The sequence below is a fragment of the Oncorhynchus tshawytscha genome, linkage group LG03, assembly GCF_018296145.1.
Source record: "Oncorhynchus tshawytscha isolate Ot180627B linkage group LG03, Otsh_v2.0, whole genome shotgun sequence".
Lineage (NCBI taxonomy): Eukaryota > Metazoa > Chordata > Actinopteri > Salmoniformes > Salmonidae > Oncorhynchus > Oncorhynchus tshawytscha.
In genome coordinates this window covers 69,234,291-69,247,215 of record NC_056431.1, presented here as the reverse complement: position 1 = coordinate 69,247,215, position 12,925 = coordinate 69,234,291, and the positions used below count along the sequence as shown (strand labels likewise).

The 12,925-nt window shown below is 42.2% G+C and overlaps 1 protein-coding gene across 5 annotated transcripts in view; it reads right to left on the bottom strand.

Annotated features, from left to right (window-relative positions):
- Window positions 1–7,435: 7,435 nt before the first annotated feature.
- LOC112224671 (DDB1- and CUL4-associated factor 6-like) overlaps window positions 7,436–12,925 on the bottom strand; it is a 53,102-nt gene continuing 47,612 nt past the window's right edge. For all 5 annotated transcript variants that reach the window (XM_042319918.1, XM_042319919.1, XM_042319920.1 and 2 more), the window contains 5 exons: window positions 12,479–12,617; window positions 9,698–9,854; window positions 9,093–9,181; window positions 8,380–8,485; window positions 7,436–7,811 (listed from right to left, as the gene is read on the bottom strand). In XM_042319918.1, coding sequence (XP_042175852.1) covers window positions 7,753–7,811; window positions 8,380–8,485; window positions 9,093–9,181; window positions 9,698–9,854; window positions 12,479–12,617 — 550 coding nt within the window. In that variant the 3' untranslated portion in view covers window positions 7,436–7,752. The remainder of the gene's footprint in view (window positions 7,812–8,379; window positions 8,486–9,092; window positions 9,182–9,697; window positions 9,855–12,478; window positions 12,618–12,925) is intronic.

Sequence of the window (12,925 nt, the reverse complement as noted above, 5' to 3'; positions counted from 1 at the left end):
AGTCCACAATCATCTACTTTGTCTTGATCACGTTGAGGGAGAGGATGTTTTCCTGGCACCACACGGCCAGGTCTCTGATCCCCTCCCTATAGGCTGTCTCATCGTTGTCGGTGATCAGGTTTACTACTGTTGTGTCATCGGTAAACTTGATGATGGTGTTGGAGTCATGCCTGGCCATGCAGTCATGAGTGAACAGGAAGTAGAGTAGGAGATCAGCGTGGTGGATTTTTTTTGTTACCTACTCTCAACACCTGGGGGAGGTCCGTCAGAAAGTCCAGGATCCAGTTGCAGAGGGAGATGTTTAGTCCCAGTGTTCTTAGCTTATTGATGAGCTTTGAGGGCACTATGGTGTTGAACGCTGAGCTGTAGTCAATGAATAGCATTCTCACATAGGTGTTCCATTTGTCCAGGTGGGAAAGGGCAGTGTGGAGTGCAATAGAGATTGCACCATCTGTGGATCTGTTGGGGCGGTATGCAAATTGGAGTGGGTCTAGGGTTTCTGGGATAATGGTGTTGATGTGAGCCATGACCAGCCTTTCAAAGCACTTCATGGCTACAGACGTGAGTGCTACGGGTCGGTAGTCATTTAGGCAGGTTATCTTAGTGTTCTTGGGCACAGAGACTGTGGTGGTCTGCTTGAAACATGTTGGTATTACAGACTTAGTCAGGGACAGGTTGAAAATGTCAGTGAAGACACTTGTCAGTTGGTCAGTGCATGCTCAGAGTACACGTCCTGGTAATCCATCTGGCCCTGAGGCCTTGTGAATGTTGACCTAAAGGTCTTACATCGGCTACAGAAAGCGTGAACACACAGTCGTCCGGAACAGCTGAAGCTCTCATGCATGCTTCAGTGTTACTTGCCTCGAAGTGAGCATTGAAGTAATTTAGCCTTTCAGGTAGGCTCCTTTCACTGGGCAGCTCGTGGCTGTGCATCCCTTTGTAGTCCCTAATAGTTTGCAAGCCTGCCACATCCGACGAGCATCGGAGCCGGTGTAGTACGATTCAATCTTAGTCCTGTATTGATGCTTTTCCTGTTTGATGGTTCGTCGAAGGGCATAGTGGGATTTCTTATAAGCTTCCGGGTTAGAGTCCTGCTCCTTGAAAGCGGCAGCTCTACCCTTTAGCTCAGTTGCTTGTAATCCATGGCTTCTGGTTGTGGTATGTACATACGGTCACTGTGGGGACGACGTCATCGATGCATTTATTGATGAAGCCACTGACTGATGTGGTGTATTGCCATGCCATACATTATGAAGGAATGGGGTGTCAGAAGGAATGGGGTGTCAGCTATGACATGGCACCTTGAGTTTGAAAAAATATATTTTGTTTATTGAACTACAGTAAGTGAAATGGATTTATACCCGGTAACAGAATTAGGGTAACGGAATTACATCATGGGTCCCTGATCTGTACTACACAGAAAAGCATCATTATGAATGTGAATGTCATTCTCCTCATGTTTCACAAATTTGAACAGCAGAGCACACTAGAGTACAGTGCAGTACAATACAATACAGAATAGGAGAGTGGAGTTCAGTGCAGTAGCATTGTCTTACGTTAGTTAGCGCACAGGGTTCGCAACAGGGGTCCGGGTGGGTGGCGGGATGACATTAAAAAAAATATACTCAATGTTTTTGGGGGGTTGCGCATACATTTTGGCGATAGAAAAACACTTTCAGTGTAAACTTAAATGTCAAAAAATTAATATTAAGGATGTAGAAAAGATAATGGACATATATAATTTTATAGTAGCCTATATTCTAAGAATTTACAATCAACAAAATAAAAGCTAAAGAGTCAGGCCCCCATTGATTTAGTTAAATTGAGCATAAGTAATATGGCTACAGGTTCATCTGCCTCACCTAAAGCCCATTATTGTGGGAAGCTGCTATAGACCACCAAGTGTTAACAGTCAGTATCTGGATAATATGTGTGAAATGCTTGATAATGTATGTGATATCAACAGAGGTATATTTTCTGGGTGATTATTGACTGGCTTTCATCAAGCTAATGACTTAAAAAGCTTAAAACTGTTAATTCCAGTGCCTGCAACCTGGTTTAGGTCATCAGTCAACCTACCAGGGTAGTTACAAACAGCACAGGAATGAAATCATCAACATGTATTGATCACATCTTTACTAATGCTGCAGAAATTTGCTTTAAAGGAGTATCCAGAACCATTGGCTGTAGTAAATCACAATACAGTAGCAATATATAGGAAAACCAAAGTTCCAAAGGCTGGGCCTAATATAATGTATGAGAGGTCATACAATAACTTTTGTAGTGATTTCAATGTTGTTGTAAATAATATTTGTTGGTCCATAGTGGGTAATGAGGAGCAACCAGACGCTGCACTTGACACATTTACGAAATAGCTTATTCCAGTTACTAACAAGCATGCACCCACTAAGAAAATGACTGTAAAAATGGATTGATGAGGAATTGAAAAATTGTATGGTTGAGAGGGATGAGGCAAAAGGAATGGCAAACAAGTCTGGCCGCACAATCAATTGGCAAATCATGTGACTAAACTGAATAAAAATAATAAGAAACTACACTATGAAACAAAGAAAAAGGACAAAGAATGATAGTAAAAAGCTTTGGAGCACCTTAAATTAAATTTTGGGAGAAAACATGAACTCATTGAATCAGATGGCTCCCGAGTGGCGCAGCGGTCTAAGGCACTGCAACTCAGTGCCAGAGGCATCACTCCAGTCCCTGCATCGATTCCAAGATGAATCACATCCGGCCATGATTGGGAGTTCCATAGAGCGGCGTACAATTGGCCCAGCATCGTCCGGTGTTGGCCGGGGTAGGCCGTCATTGTAAAGAACAATTTGTTCTTATCGGACTTGCCTAGTTAAATAAAATGTTAAATAAAAAGAATATTGCCAACTACTTAAATACATTTTTCGTTGGCAAGATTAGCAAATTTAGGCATGACATGCTAGCAACAAATGCTTACACTACACATCCAAGTATATCTGACCAAATTATGAAAGACAAGCATTGTAATTTTGAATTCCGTAAATTGAGTGTGGAAGAGGTGAAAAAATTGTTGTCTGTCAACAATGACAAGCGACCAGGGATGGAAAATTACTGAGGATAATAGTGGATTATATTGCTACTCCTATTTGCCATAATTTAAATTTAAGCCTACTAGAAAGTGTGTGCCCCCAGGCCTGGAGGGAAGCAAAAGTAATTCCACTACCTAAGAATAGTAAAGCCCCATTTAATGGCTCAAAAGGCCAACCAACCCATAGTAAACTTTTGAAAAAAAATGATGTTTGACCAGTTACAATGCTATTTCAAAGAAAACAAATTGACAACAGACTTTCAGCACGCTTACAGGGAATGACATTCAACAAGCACAGCACTTACACAAATTACTGATGATTGGCTGAGAGAAATTGATAATAAAAACATTGTGGGGGTTATTTGTTAGACTTCAGTGCGGCTTTTGACATTATTGATCATAATCTGCTGATGGAAAAACTTGTGTTGTGGCCTGCTATATTGTGGATAAAGAGTTACTTATCTAACAGAACACAGAGGGTGTTTTTGAATGGAAGCCTCTCCAACATAATCCAGGTAAAATCAGGAATTTCCCAGGGCAGATGTCTTGGTCCCTTACTTTTTTCAATCTTTACTAACGTCATGCCACTGGCTTTGAGTAAAGCCAGTGAGTCTATGTATGTAGATGACTCAACACTATACACGTCAGCTACTACAGTGACTGAAATGACTGCAACACTTAACAAAGAGCTGCAGTTAGTTTCAGAGTGGGTGGCAAGGAATAAGTTTGTCCTAAATATTTCAAAAACTAAATTCATTGTATTTGGGACAAATCATTCACTAAACCGTAAACCTCAACTAAATCTTTTAATAAATCATGTGGAAATTGAATAAGTTGAGGTGACTAAACTGCTTGGAGTAACCCTAGGATTGTAAAGTGTCATGGTCAAAACATATTGATACAACATTATCTAAGATGATGAAAATTCTGTCAATAATAAAGCGCTGCTCTACCTTCTTAACAACACTATCAACAATGCAGGTCCTACAGGCCCTAGTTTTGTCGCACCTGGACTACTGTTGTCGTGTGGTCAGGTGCCACAAAAAGGGACTTAGGAAACTTGCAATTGGCTCAGAACAGGGCAGCACAGCTGGCCCTTGGATGTACACAGAGAGCTAACATTAATCATATGCATGTCAATCTCTCCTGGCTCAAAGTGGAGGAGAGAGACTTCATCACTACCTGTATTTATGAGAGGTATTGACATGTTGAATGCGCCAAGCTGTCTGTTTGAACAACTGGAACACAGCTAGAACACCCATGCATACCCCACAAGACATGCCACCAGAGGTCTCTTCACAGTCCCCAAGTCCAGAACACACTATGGGAGGCGCACAGTACAACATTAGAGCCATAACTACATGGAACTCTATTCCACATTAAGTATATGATGCAAGCAGTAAAATTAAATTTAAAAACAATATAAAAATACACCTTATGGAACAGCGGGGATTGTGAAGCAACACAAACATAGACGGACACACACAATAACATACGCACTATACACACACATCTTTTGTATTGTAGATATGAGGTAGTGGTGGTGTAGGGGCCTGAGGGCACACAGTGTGTTGTAGATATGAGGTAGTGGTGGTGTAGGGGCCTGAGGGCACACAGTGTGTTGTGAAATCTGTGAATGTATTATACATATTTTTAAGTGGTATAAACTGCCTTAATTTTGCTGGACCCCAGGAAGAGTAGCTGCTGCCTTGGCAACAGATAATAGGTAATAAACACAAATTAAAAAAATACATGTGGGCTCTCTTACATCCCTGTAGAGGTACACCTAGCCTGAACCAAAATCTGAATGTGCTGCTTTAGTTAACTTCTCTGTGTGCTTTCAAGCACATACTGATCAGAGACCAGGCTATGGTTACCGTCCCATATTCAAACCCTGTGGTTATCACATATCGAACACGTTACACATTCTTAATCACTTTATTAGAGCACCAGTTCTCACCCTGAGAGAATAACTGTGGATCCTGTTAGCTAATGTGGGTGTGTATTAGTATGGTTTACCTCCAGAGTTATTTATATCTGTGTTTGTCTGTGTCACTGTCAGAGTATGGTACTACATTGTAAGAGCAAAGCAATACTCCAGAATTTGAGGTATTGTCAACTTTTAATTTCCACAGACTTTTTTCTACTGTTGTATTAAAGTTTTTTGTTATACACACTAGAAGCCTTCTGTGTTTTAGTTTGCTGGGAAACAATGTTTGACATGCCTCCCAAATTCAGTTGAATCATGTCCATGTCTTGCAATCCTCCGCAACCAATTAAAATGTCTTAGAATGCCATGGTAGGGACTTGGTGTCAGTATGTGTGAGTGTATAGAAGGAAGGGTGGCATTATAGAGTAAACAGGGGCCATACCGCGTTAAAGCTTCAGCCAACAGCTACCAAAACAAGCCATCTGTCCTGTGACCTGGGCGACATTCAGGATCCCTAAACTGTTGGATGGATCCTTCAACAGTGCCAAGATGAGAGTTCTACGTATACCTTTGAAACATACTTACAAACCCAGCAAAAAGAGGAACTACCTTTTCAAACAACAAAATGGTTTACTTAAAGCATAATTATGTTTACATGCATAACTGCAAGTACAGTATAAACATTTGAGTTCTCAGCCTTGCGCTACAAACAAGAAATCACACCTTAACACTGATCAAAGCTCATTTGCTCCTGACAAAAATAATATTGCACTTTTAAACGTCCTCACACACAAGTCATCTAAATAATATTCACTTATTGTATGTGTGTATACATATACTCATATACACACATACATATATATATATATATATATATATATACATACATTATACAATTGAAGTCGGAAGTTTACATACACTTAGGTTGAAGTCAATAAAACTCGTTTTTCAACCACCACAAATTTCTTGTTAACAAACTATAGTTTTGGCAAGTCGGTTAGGACATCTACTTTGTGCATGACACAAGTCATTTTTTCCAACAATTGTTGACAGATTATTTCACTTATAATTCACTGTATAACAATTCCAGTGGGTCAGAAGTTTACATACACTAAGTTGACTGTGCCTTTAAACAGCTTGGAAAATGATGTCATGGCTTTAGAGGCTTCTGATTTAGGCTAATTGACATAATTTGAGTCAATTGGAAGTGTACCTGTGGATGTATTTCAAGGCCTACCTTCAAACTCAGTGCCTTGTTTTTGCTTGACATCATGGGAAAAACAAAAGAAATCAGCCAAGAACCTCAGATTTTTTTTTTGTAAACCTCCACAAGTATGGTTCATCCTTGAGAGCAATTTCCAAACGCTTGAAGGTACCACATTCATCTGTACAAACAGTAGTATGCAAGTATAAACACCATGGGACCACGCAGCCGTCATACCACTCAGGAAGGAGACGCGTTCTGTCTCCTAGAGATGAACGTACTTTGGTGCGAAAAGTGCAAATCAATCCCAGAACAGCAGAGGACTTTGTGAAGATGCTGAAGGAAACAGGTACAAAAGTATCTATATCCACAGTAAAACGAGTCCTATATCGACATAACCTGAAAGGCCGCTCAGCAAGGAGGAAGCCACTGCTCCAAAACCACCATAAAAAGCCAGACTAAGGTTTGCAACTGCACATGGGGACAAAGATCATACTTTTTGGAGAAATGTCCTCTGGTCTGATGAAACAAAAATATAACTGTTTGGCCATAACGACCATCGTTATGCTTGGAGGAAAAAGGGGGAGGCTTGCAAGCCGAAGAACACCATCCCAACCATGAAACACGGGGGTGGCAGCATCAGGTTGTGGGGGTGCTTTGCTGCAGGAGGGACTGGTGCACTTCACAAAATAGATGGCATCATGAGGAAAGACAATTATGTGGATATATTGAATAAACATCTCAAGACATCAGTCAGGAAGTTAAAGCTTGGTCACAAATGGGTCTTCCAAATGGACAATGTCCCCAAGCATACTTCCAAAGTTGTGGCAAAATGGCTTAACGACAACAAAGTCAAGGTATTGGAGTGGCCATCAAAGTCCTGACCTCAATCCCATAGAAAATGGGCAGAACTGAAAAAGCATGTGCGAGCAAGGAGGCCTACAAACCTGACTCAGTTACACCAGCTCTGTCAGGAGGAATGGGCCAAAATCACCCAACTTATTGTGGGAAGCTTGTGGAAGGCTACCCAAAATGTTTGACCCAAGTTAAACAATTTAAAGGCAATACACTCAAACACTCTGACCCACTGGGCATGTGATGAAAGAAATAAAAGCTGAAATAAATCACTCCACTATCATTCTGACATTTCACATTCTTAAAATAAAGTGGTGACTGACCTAAGACAGGGAATTTTTACTAGGCTTAAATGTCAGAAATTGTGAAACTGAGTTTAAATGCATTTGGCTAAGGTGTATGTAAACTTGCGACTTTAACTATATATATATATATATATATATACATACATACACACACACAAACACACGTCTGGCTTTGCGCTTGCATTCACAAACTTTTTCCTCAAATGCAGTTCTCATACAGACACACCAGTAAGAAAGTCATCTTAAAAAAGAAGAGCTAAAAATGTAACTAATGCTCAGATAAAGAAATATTCTACTTGTACAAATCTCAAGATCTTCAAGTGCTTTTTAGAGCAAAAGAAAAATGGTGTTTTCTTTTTCCAATAAAATGGTGTTCGGGCAGCTACTGGTCATCCTCGTTCTCCTGTCCAGAACCTTCTGAGCGGTCACCCTCCAAGCGATCTGATGACAAACAAAGTGAGTGTGTGAAAAAAAAAAAAAATCATAATTTCTTACTTGACAAGTCCCTATTTCAGTCAGTTTTTCATTTTGTGCCTGATGAATGCAACCCTAAACCCATTTCCGACAGTGTAAGTTTCATAACTGGTTGCTGGTAATTGAGTAGTCTGGGTACCAGTCTAACATTTCACTCCTTGTACTCTGTCAATTGTCAAAGGGACTGGCCTTTCGTTAATCTCAACATTGAATATACAGCTGGATTTTGTGCGAATTACAGAGTACAAGGAGTGGAATGTCATAGCTGAACAGAGACCCACACCCACTCAACCAGGCTAGAAATTGAGTGGGTGAACCAGTAAATCTTAAAGTGGTAAGAGGCTTACTCAGAGCAGGCTCAAGGCTCCCAAAGTACATCAAGAAGAACAGAAATACTTCCACATGCACTTTCTATTGGTTCATTAGTCAACTGCCTTTCCAAAACACCATAAAAATAACTCACGAAAGAGAACGTTAATATCACAAAACTACTAGCAAAATGTAACTGAGAGTGTGTGTGTGTGTGTGTGTGTACCCGTTCTTATGTGATTAAGGGAGGCCAGCATTCGCAGCATGAAGGAGGCGGGGACTGTGATGGTGTTCCTGGTCTCCTCAAGCATCAACTCATTACGCGTGATCACCTGAGAGAGAAAGGGAAAGAGGGAGATAGAGAGGAAGGTAAAAGAAAGCAAATGATACCAGTAAATCAGAAGCAACAAATGATACCAGTAAATCAGAAGCAACAAATGATACCAGTAAATCAGAAGCAACAAATGATACCAGTAAATCAGAAGCAACAAATGATACCAGTAAATCAGAAGCAACAAATGATACCAGTAAATCAGAAGCAACAAATGATACCAGTAAATCAGAACGATCAAAGAGAATGTGATTCCTATCATACTCGGAAGTTGGGAGTGAGACTGGTGAGAGAGCGGTTGAAGGGTAAGGGAGGACGGTAAGGGGTAACGTGGAAGTGGGAATAGAAAAGGTAATAGGGTGAAAAAGGGGAGAAGAGAGGGTGATGAGGGAGGGTACAGGGAGGAGGGCAGGGAGGGATATGTTGGTCTCCTGGGGCAAGGTGTCTCCGGTCAGCTGTTGTGAGAGTTCTTGTAGCGGACCAGAGACTCTGTGCGGAAGTCTCACACAGTGGGGAATCCAACCCACTCAACTGGTAAGACAGAGAAGTGAACCCCAGACTACCCGCTGTCTGCCACTAACGTTGAATCAATTGTTTAGCAAACATACCTCATCAGCTAGGACTCTGTTAAAGGATGGTGACGCCTCCAGAGGTGACCAGATCTTAATGTCGTAGTCGATCCCTGACGAGGCAAGAACTGGAACAGACAGGAGACAAACTATTGGCAATAGGGTACGACAATTAAGGGGTAGGAGGTGTGACATCATTGGCTCTTTATACAAGGCTGAAAATATAGCTAAGAAACTCACCGGGTTGTGGTTGAGGTGTAGAGGTGAGACTAGGGTAGGTGTGTGTTAATCATTGGGGTTACAGAGGTGTGGGTGTATACTGTAGGTGTGGCTCTAGATATAGAAGTGTAACTCACTGGGGTCATAGAGGTGCGGCTGTAAGCGGGTAGGGGTGTGGTTGAAGGTGTTTGGAGTGTACAGTAACTCACTGGGGTCATAGAGGTGCGGTTGTAAGCGGGTAGGGGTGTGGTTGAAGGTGTTTGGAGTGTACAGTAACTCACTGGGGTCATAGAGGTGCGGCTGTAAGCGGGTAGGGGTGTGGTTGAAGGTGTTTGGAGTGTACAGTAACTCACTGGGGTCGTAGAGGTGCGGCTGTAAGCGGGTAGGGGTGTGGTTGAAGGTGTTTGGAGTGTACAGTAACTCACTGGGGTCGTAGGGGTGCGGCTGGAGACAGTTGACTACGTGATTGTCGGCCTCCAGCAGCATCAGGTGCTCACCCGTGTGTCTGTCCCAGATGAAGATGTGGCCACAGTCTGAACCACTCATCACAAAGTTGTTCCCCCAGAAACACGACTCCTTGATCTACAGACAGCACACAGAAATAACTGGAGACAAAGGAACTATAAATGCTTTCAAAGCATCTTGAAACGTATTTATATAGACACTAACGTACGCTAACCCCATTCCGTACAAATGTGAGTTAGTTTACGTTACCGGTCAAAAGTTTTACAACATCCCCCAGTTCCAAGTCCAGTGAGTACCCTGAAATGGTACAAAAGGTAAGCGGTAAACTGCCAGAGGTTAAAAAAATATATATTTTTAAAAGTTTTGGTTACCAAAAAAACAAAAACTGAAAAATAACGTACATTTCAGAGTAAAAAATAAATAAAAATGCCTTTAGGGAACAAGTAATGGGTTAACAACTTACAGCTGCTCTGCAGCAATGGAAGTAAATTAAGCCTTGAAAGTAGATGCTAACAATTCCTACAGGTATCCAAACTTTTGTTGATTACTCACAAACCCTCTGTCTGTATAAAAGCAGTGTTGGAACAGACTGTGTTACTACACACTCTTAAGCATTATTTAGACAGTATTGTACTGCAGGAAGTAGTATATTGCGATCATCATGGCGAGAAAAAGGCAATTAACAAAAGGAAGACACAGACCATTATAACCCTTAAAAGCGTAGGCCTTTTCTTTAGAAAAATTGCAAGGAAAGCCAAGGTGTCGGTACAGCTTCCTACACCATCAAAAGGCACTTGGAAACTGGAGGAAACTGACAGGAAGAGGTCTGGCAGACCCCAAGCCACAACAGAATCAGAAGACAAGTTTCTGAGAGTCAACAGCTTGCTTGATAGGCGGCTCACAGGACAACAACTTCAAGCACAGCTTAACACTGGTTGAAGAAAGCAAGTCTCAGTTTCAACTGTGAAGAGAAGTCTTCGAGTTGCAGGTTTGACAGGTCGAGTGGCAGTAAGAAAGCAAAATAAGAAAAAGAGACTTGTCTGGGACATGAACCACCGCCAGTGGACTACTGAAGACTGGACTACTGAAGACTGGACTACTGAAGACTGGACTACTGAAGACTGGACTACTGAAGACTGGACTACTGAAGACTTGAAATCTTCGGTTCATCACGCAGGGTTTTTGTACGCCATCGAGTAGGCTAAAGGATGGTTCCTCAGTGTGTGACACCAACTGTCAAACATGGAGGAGGAAGCGTGATGGTCTGGGGCTCTTTTGCTGGATCCAGAGTCAGCGACTTGCAGAGAAGTGAGTGGCACCCTGAACCAAAATGGCTACCACAGCATTTTGCAGTGCCATGCAATACCCTCTGGTGTACGCTTAGTTGGTCAGGGGTTCATCCTACAGCAAGATAATGACCCAAAACATACCTCCAGGCTATGGGGTTCATCCTACAGCAAGATAATGACCCAAAACATACCTCCAGGCTATGGGGTTCATCCTACAGCAAGATAATGACCCAAAACATACCTCCAGGCTATGGGGTTCATCCTACAGCAAGATAATGACCCAAAACATACCTCCAGGCTATGGGGTTCATCCTACAGCAAGATAATGACCCAAAACATACCTCCAGGCTATGGGGTTCATCCTACAGCAAGATAATGACCCAAAACATACCTCCAGGCTATGGGGTTCATCCTACAGCAAGATAATGACCCAAAACATACCTTCAGGCTATGTCACAACTACCTTAGAGGAAAAGAACAAGACGGTAGGCTTCAAATCACGGAATAGCCAGCACAGTCTCCGGACTTAAACCAGATGGAGCTGGTTTGGGAGGAACTGGGCAGAAGGGTGAAAGCAAAGCAACCTACAAGTGCAACAAACTTCTGCAACAGTGTTGGGAAGAACTTTACGAACAATATTTGATTTCCATTGTAGAAAAAATGCTACGAGTGTGTTTGGTTGTTATGTCTGCAAAAGGTGGCTACTCAATCTCCTCTCTCTCCTTCTCTATCAGTCTCTTGTTGTGTGTAAACAATGAGAAGGTCAGGTACTAAGTTTAGTCTAAGCTGGCTATATAACCAATGGGTATAATCAACATTTTTCTCCAGGGTTTGTAGGGTTTCATTCATTCATTGGTTGTTGCATCTTTGGTGTTACCCGTTACCCTCGTGACATCAGTACGTACCTACCAGGGATAATGTAGCTAATAGCTTTCCTCTTAGTGAATGGTGGTGGTACACACATGCATATACATGCTCACATGAATAGTGTTTCACAAGTGCCCATCACACCTACAAGGCTTAGTCCTGCTGGTGAAAACTACAAACACCACATCCTGTAGACTACAGTAGTCTTTTGGACCCATGGGAGCTGTAGTTTTGGAAGTTAAAGTTCTTCAATGAGCACTGCACTGCTTGCAGGTGAGATGTTATAGTTGTGGACACAGACTTTACCTGATCAGCCTACCTCCTACCGCTGATCCTCTGAAATGACATCTATGTTCACAAGCTTGAACCACCACTGTGTGTGTGTATATATTTATCTAATTCTATTAAACCGGGAGGATAGTTCGCTCAGCAGCTGGGATCCCTCTCTACATCTGGCCCAGGATCAGTTTGTTGCTCTTCACATTATGTTTTCAGTAGGGGTTGGCGTAGGGGGAAGCTGATCTAGAGTCAGCTGGAAACGTGCGACCAGAAGTAACCGAAGTCGAGAAGTGAAGATTAGTGTACCATAGTCCTGGAGTTGCGGTGGCCCTTGTAGACCATTTTGACTGAGGGTCTCCTGATATTTTGGGTCTCACTCTCCTCCATCTCTCTCCTCTCCTTCCTCCGACGAAACAGTTCCTGGATACGGGCCGCAGCTGAGCGTCTGTGACACACACAAGCACACGTTATACACAGTATTGACAATAAAAATCTTTCACTCTATACCTGCAGAGAGGAAATGTAATTCTGAGCGTCATGCTGGTTCACCCCTCGATGATGCTGAAGCAACCAAAACAGCACTTGGGAAAATAAATCAGCAACAAAGCTGCAAATACTACTCACATGCCGCGCTAACTGACCGTCACCAGTCCTCTACAACCTCAACAACCCTACACATACTGTAGAGAAGACAATGTCCTTATTTCACTTCACCCTGTAGATAATGTCGATCTCCTCTCTCTCCTTCTCTTA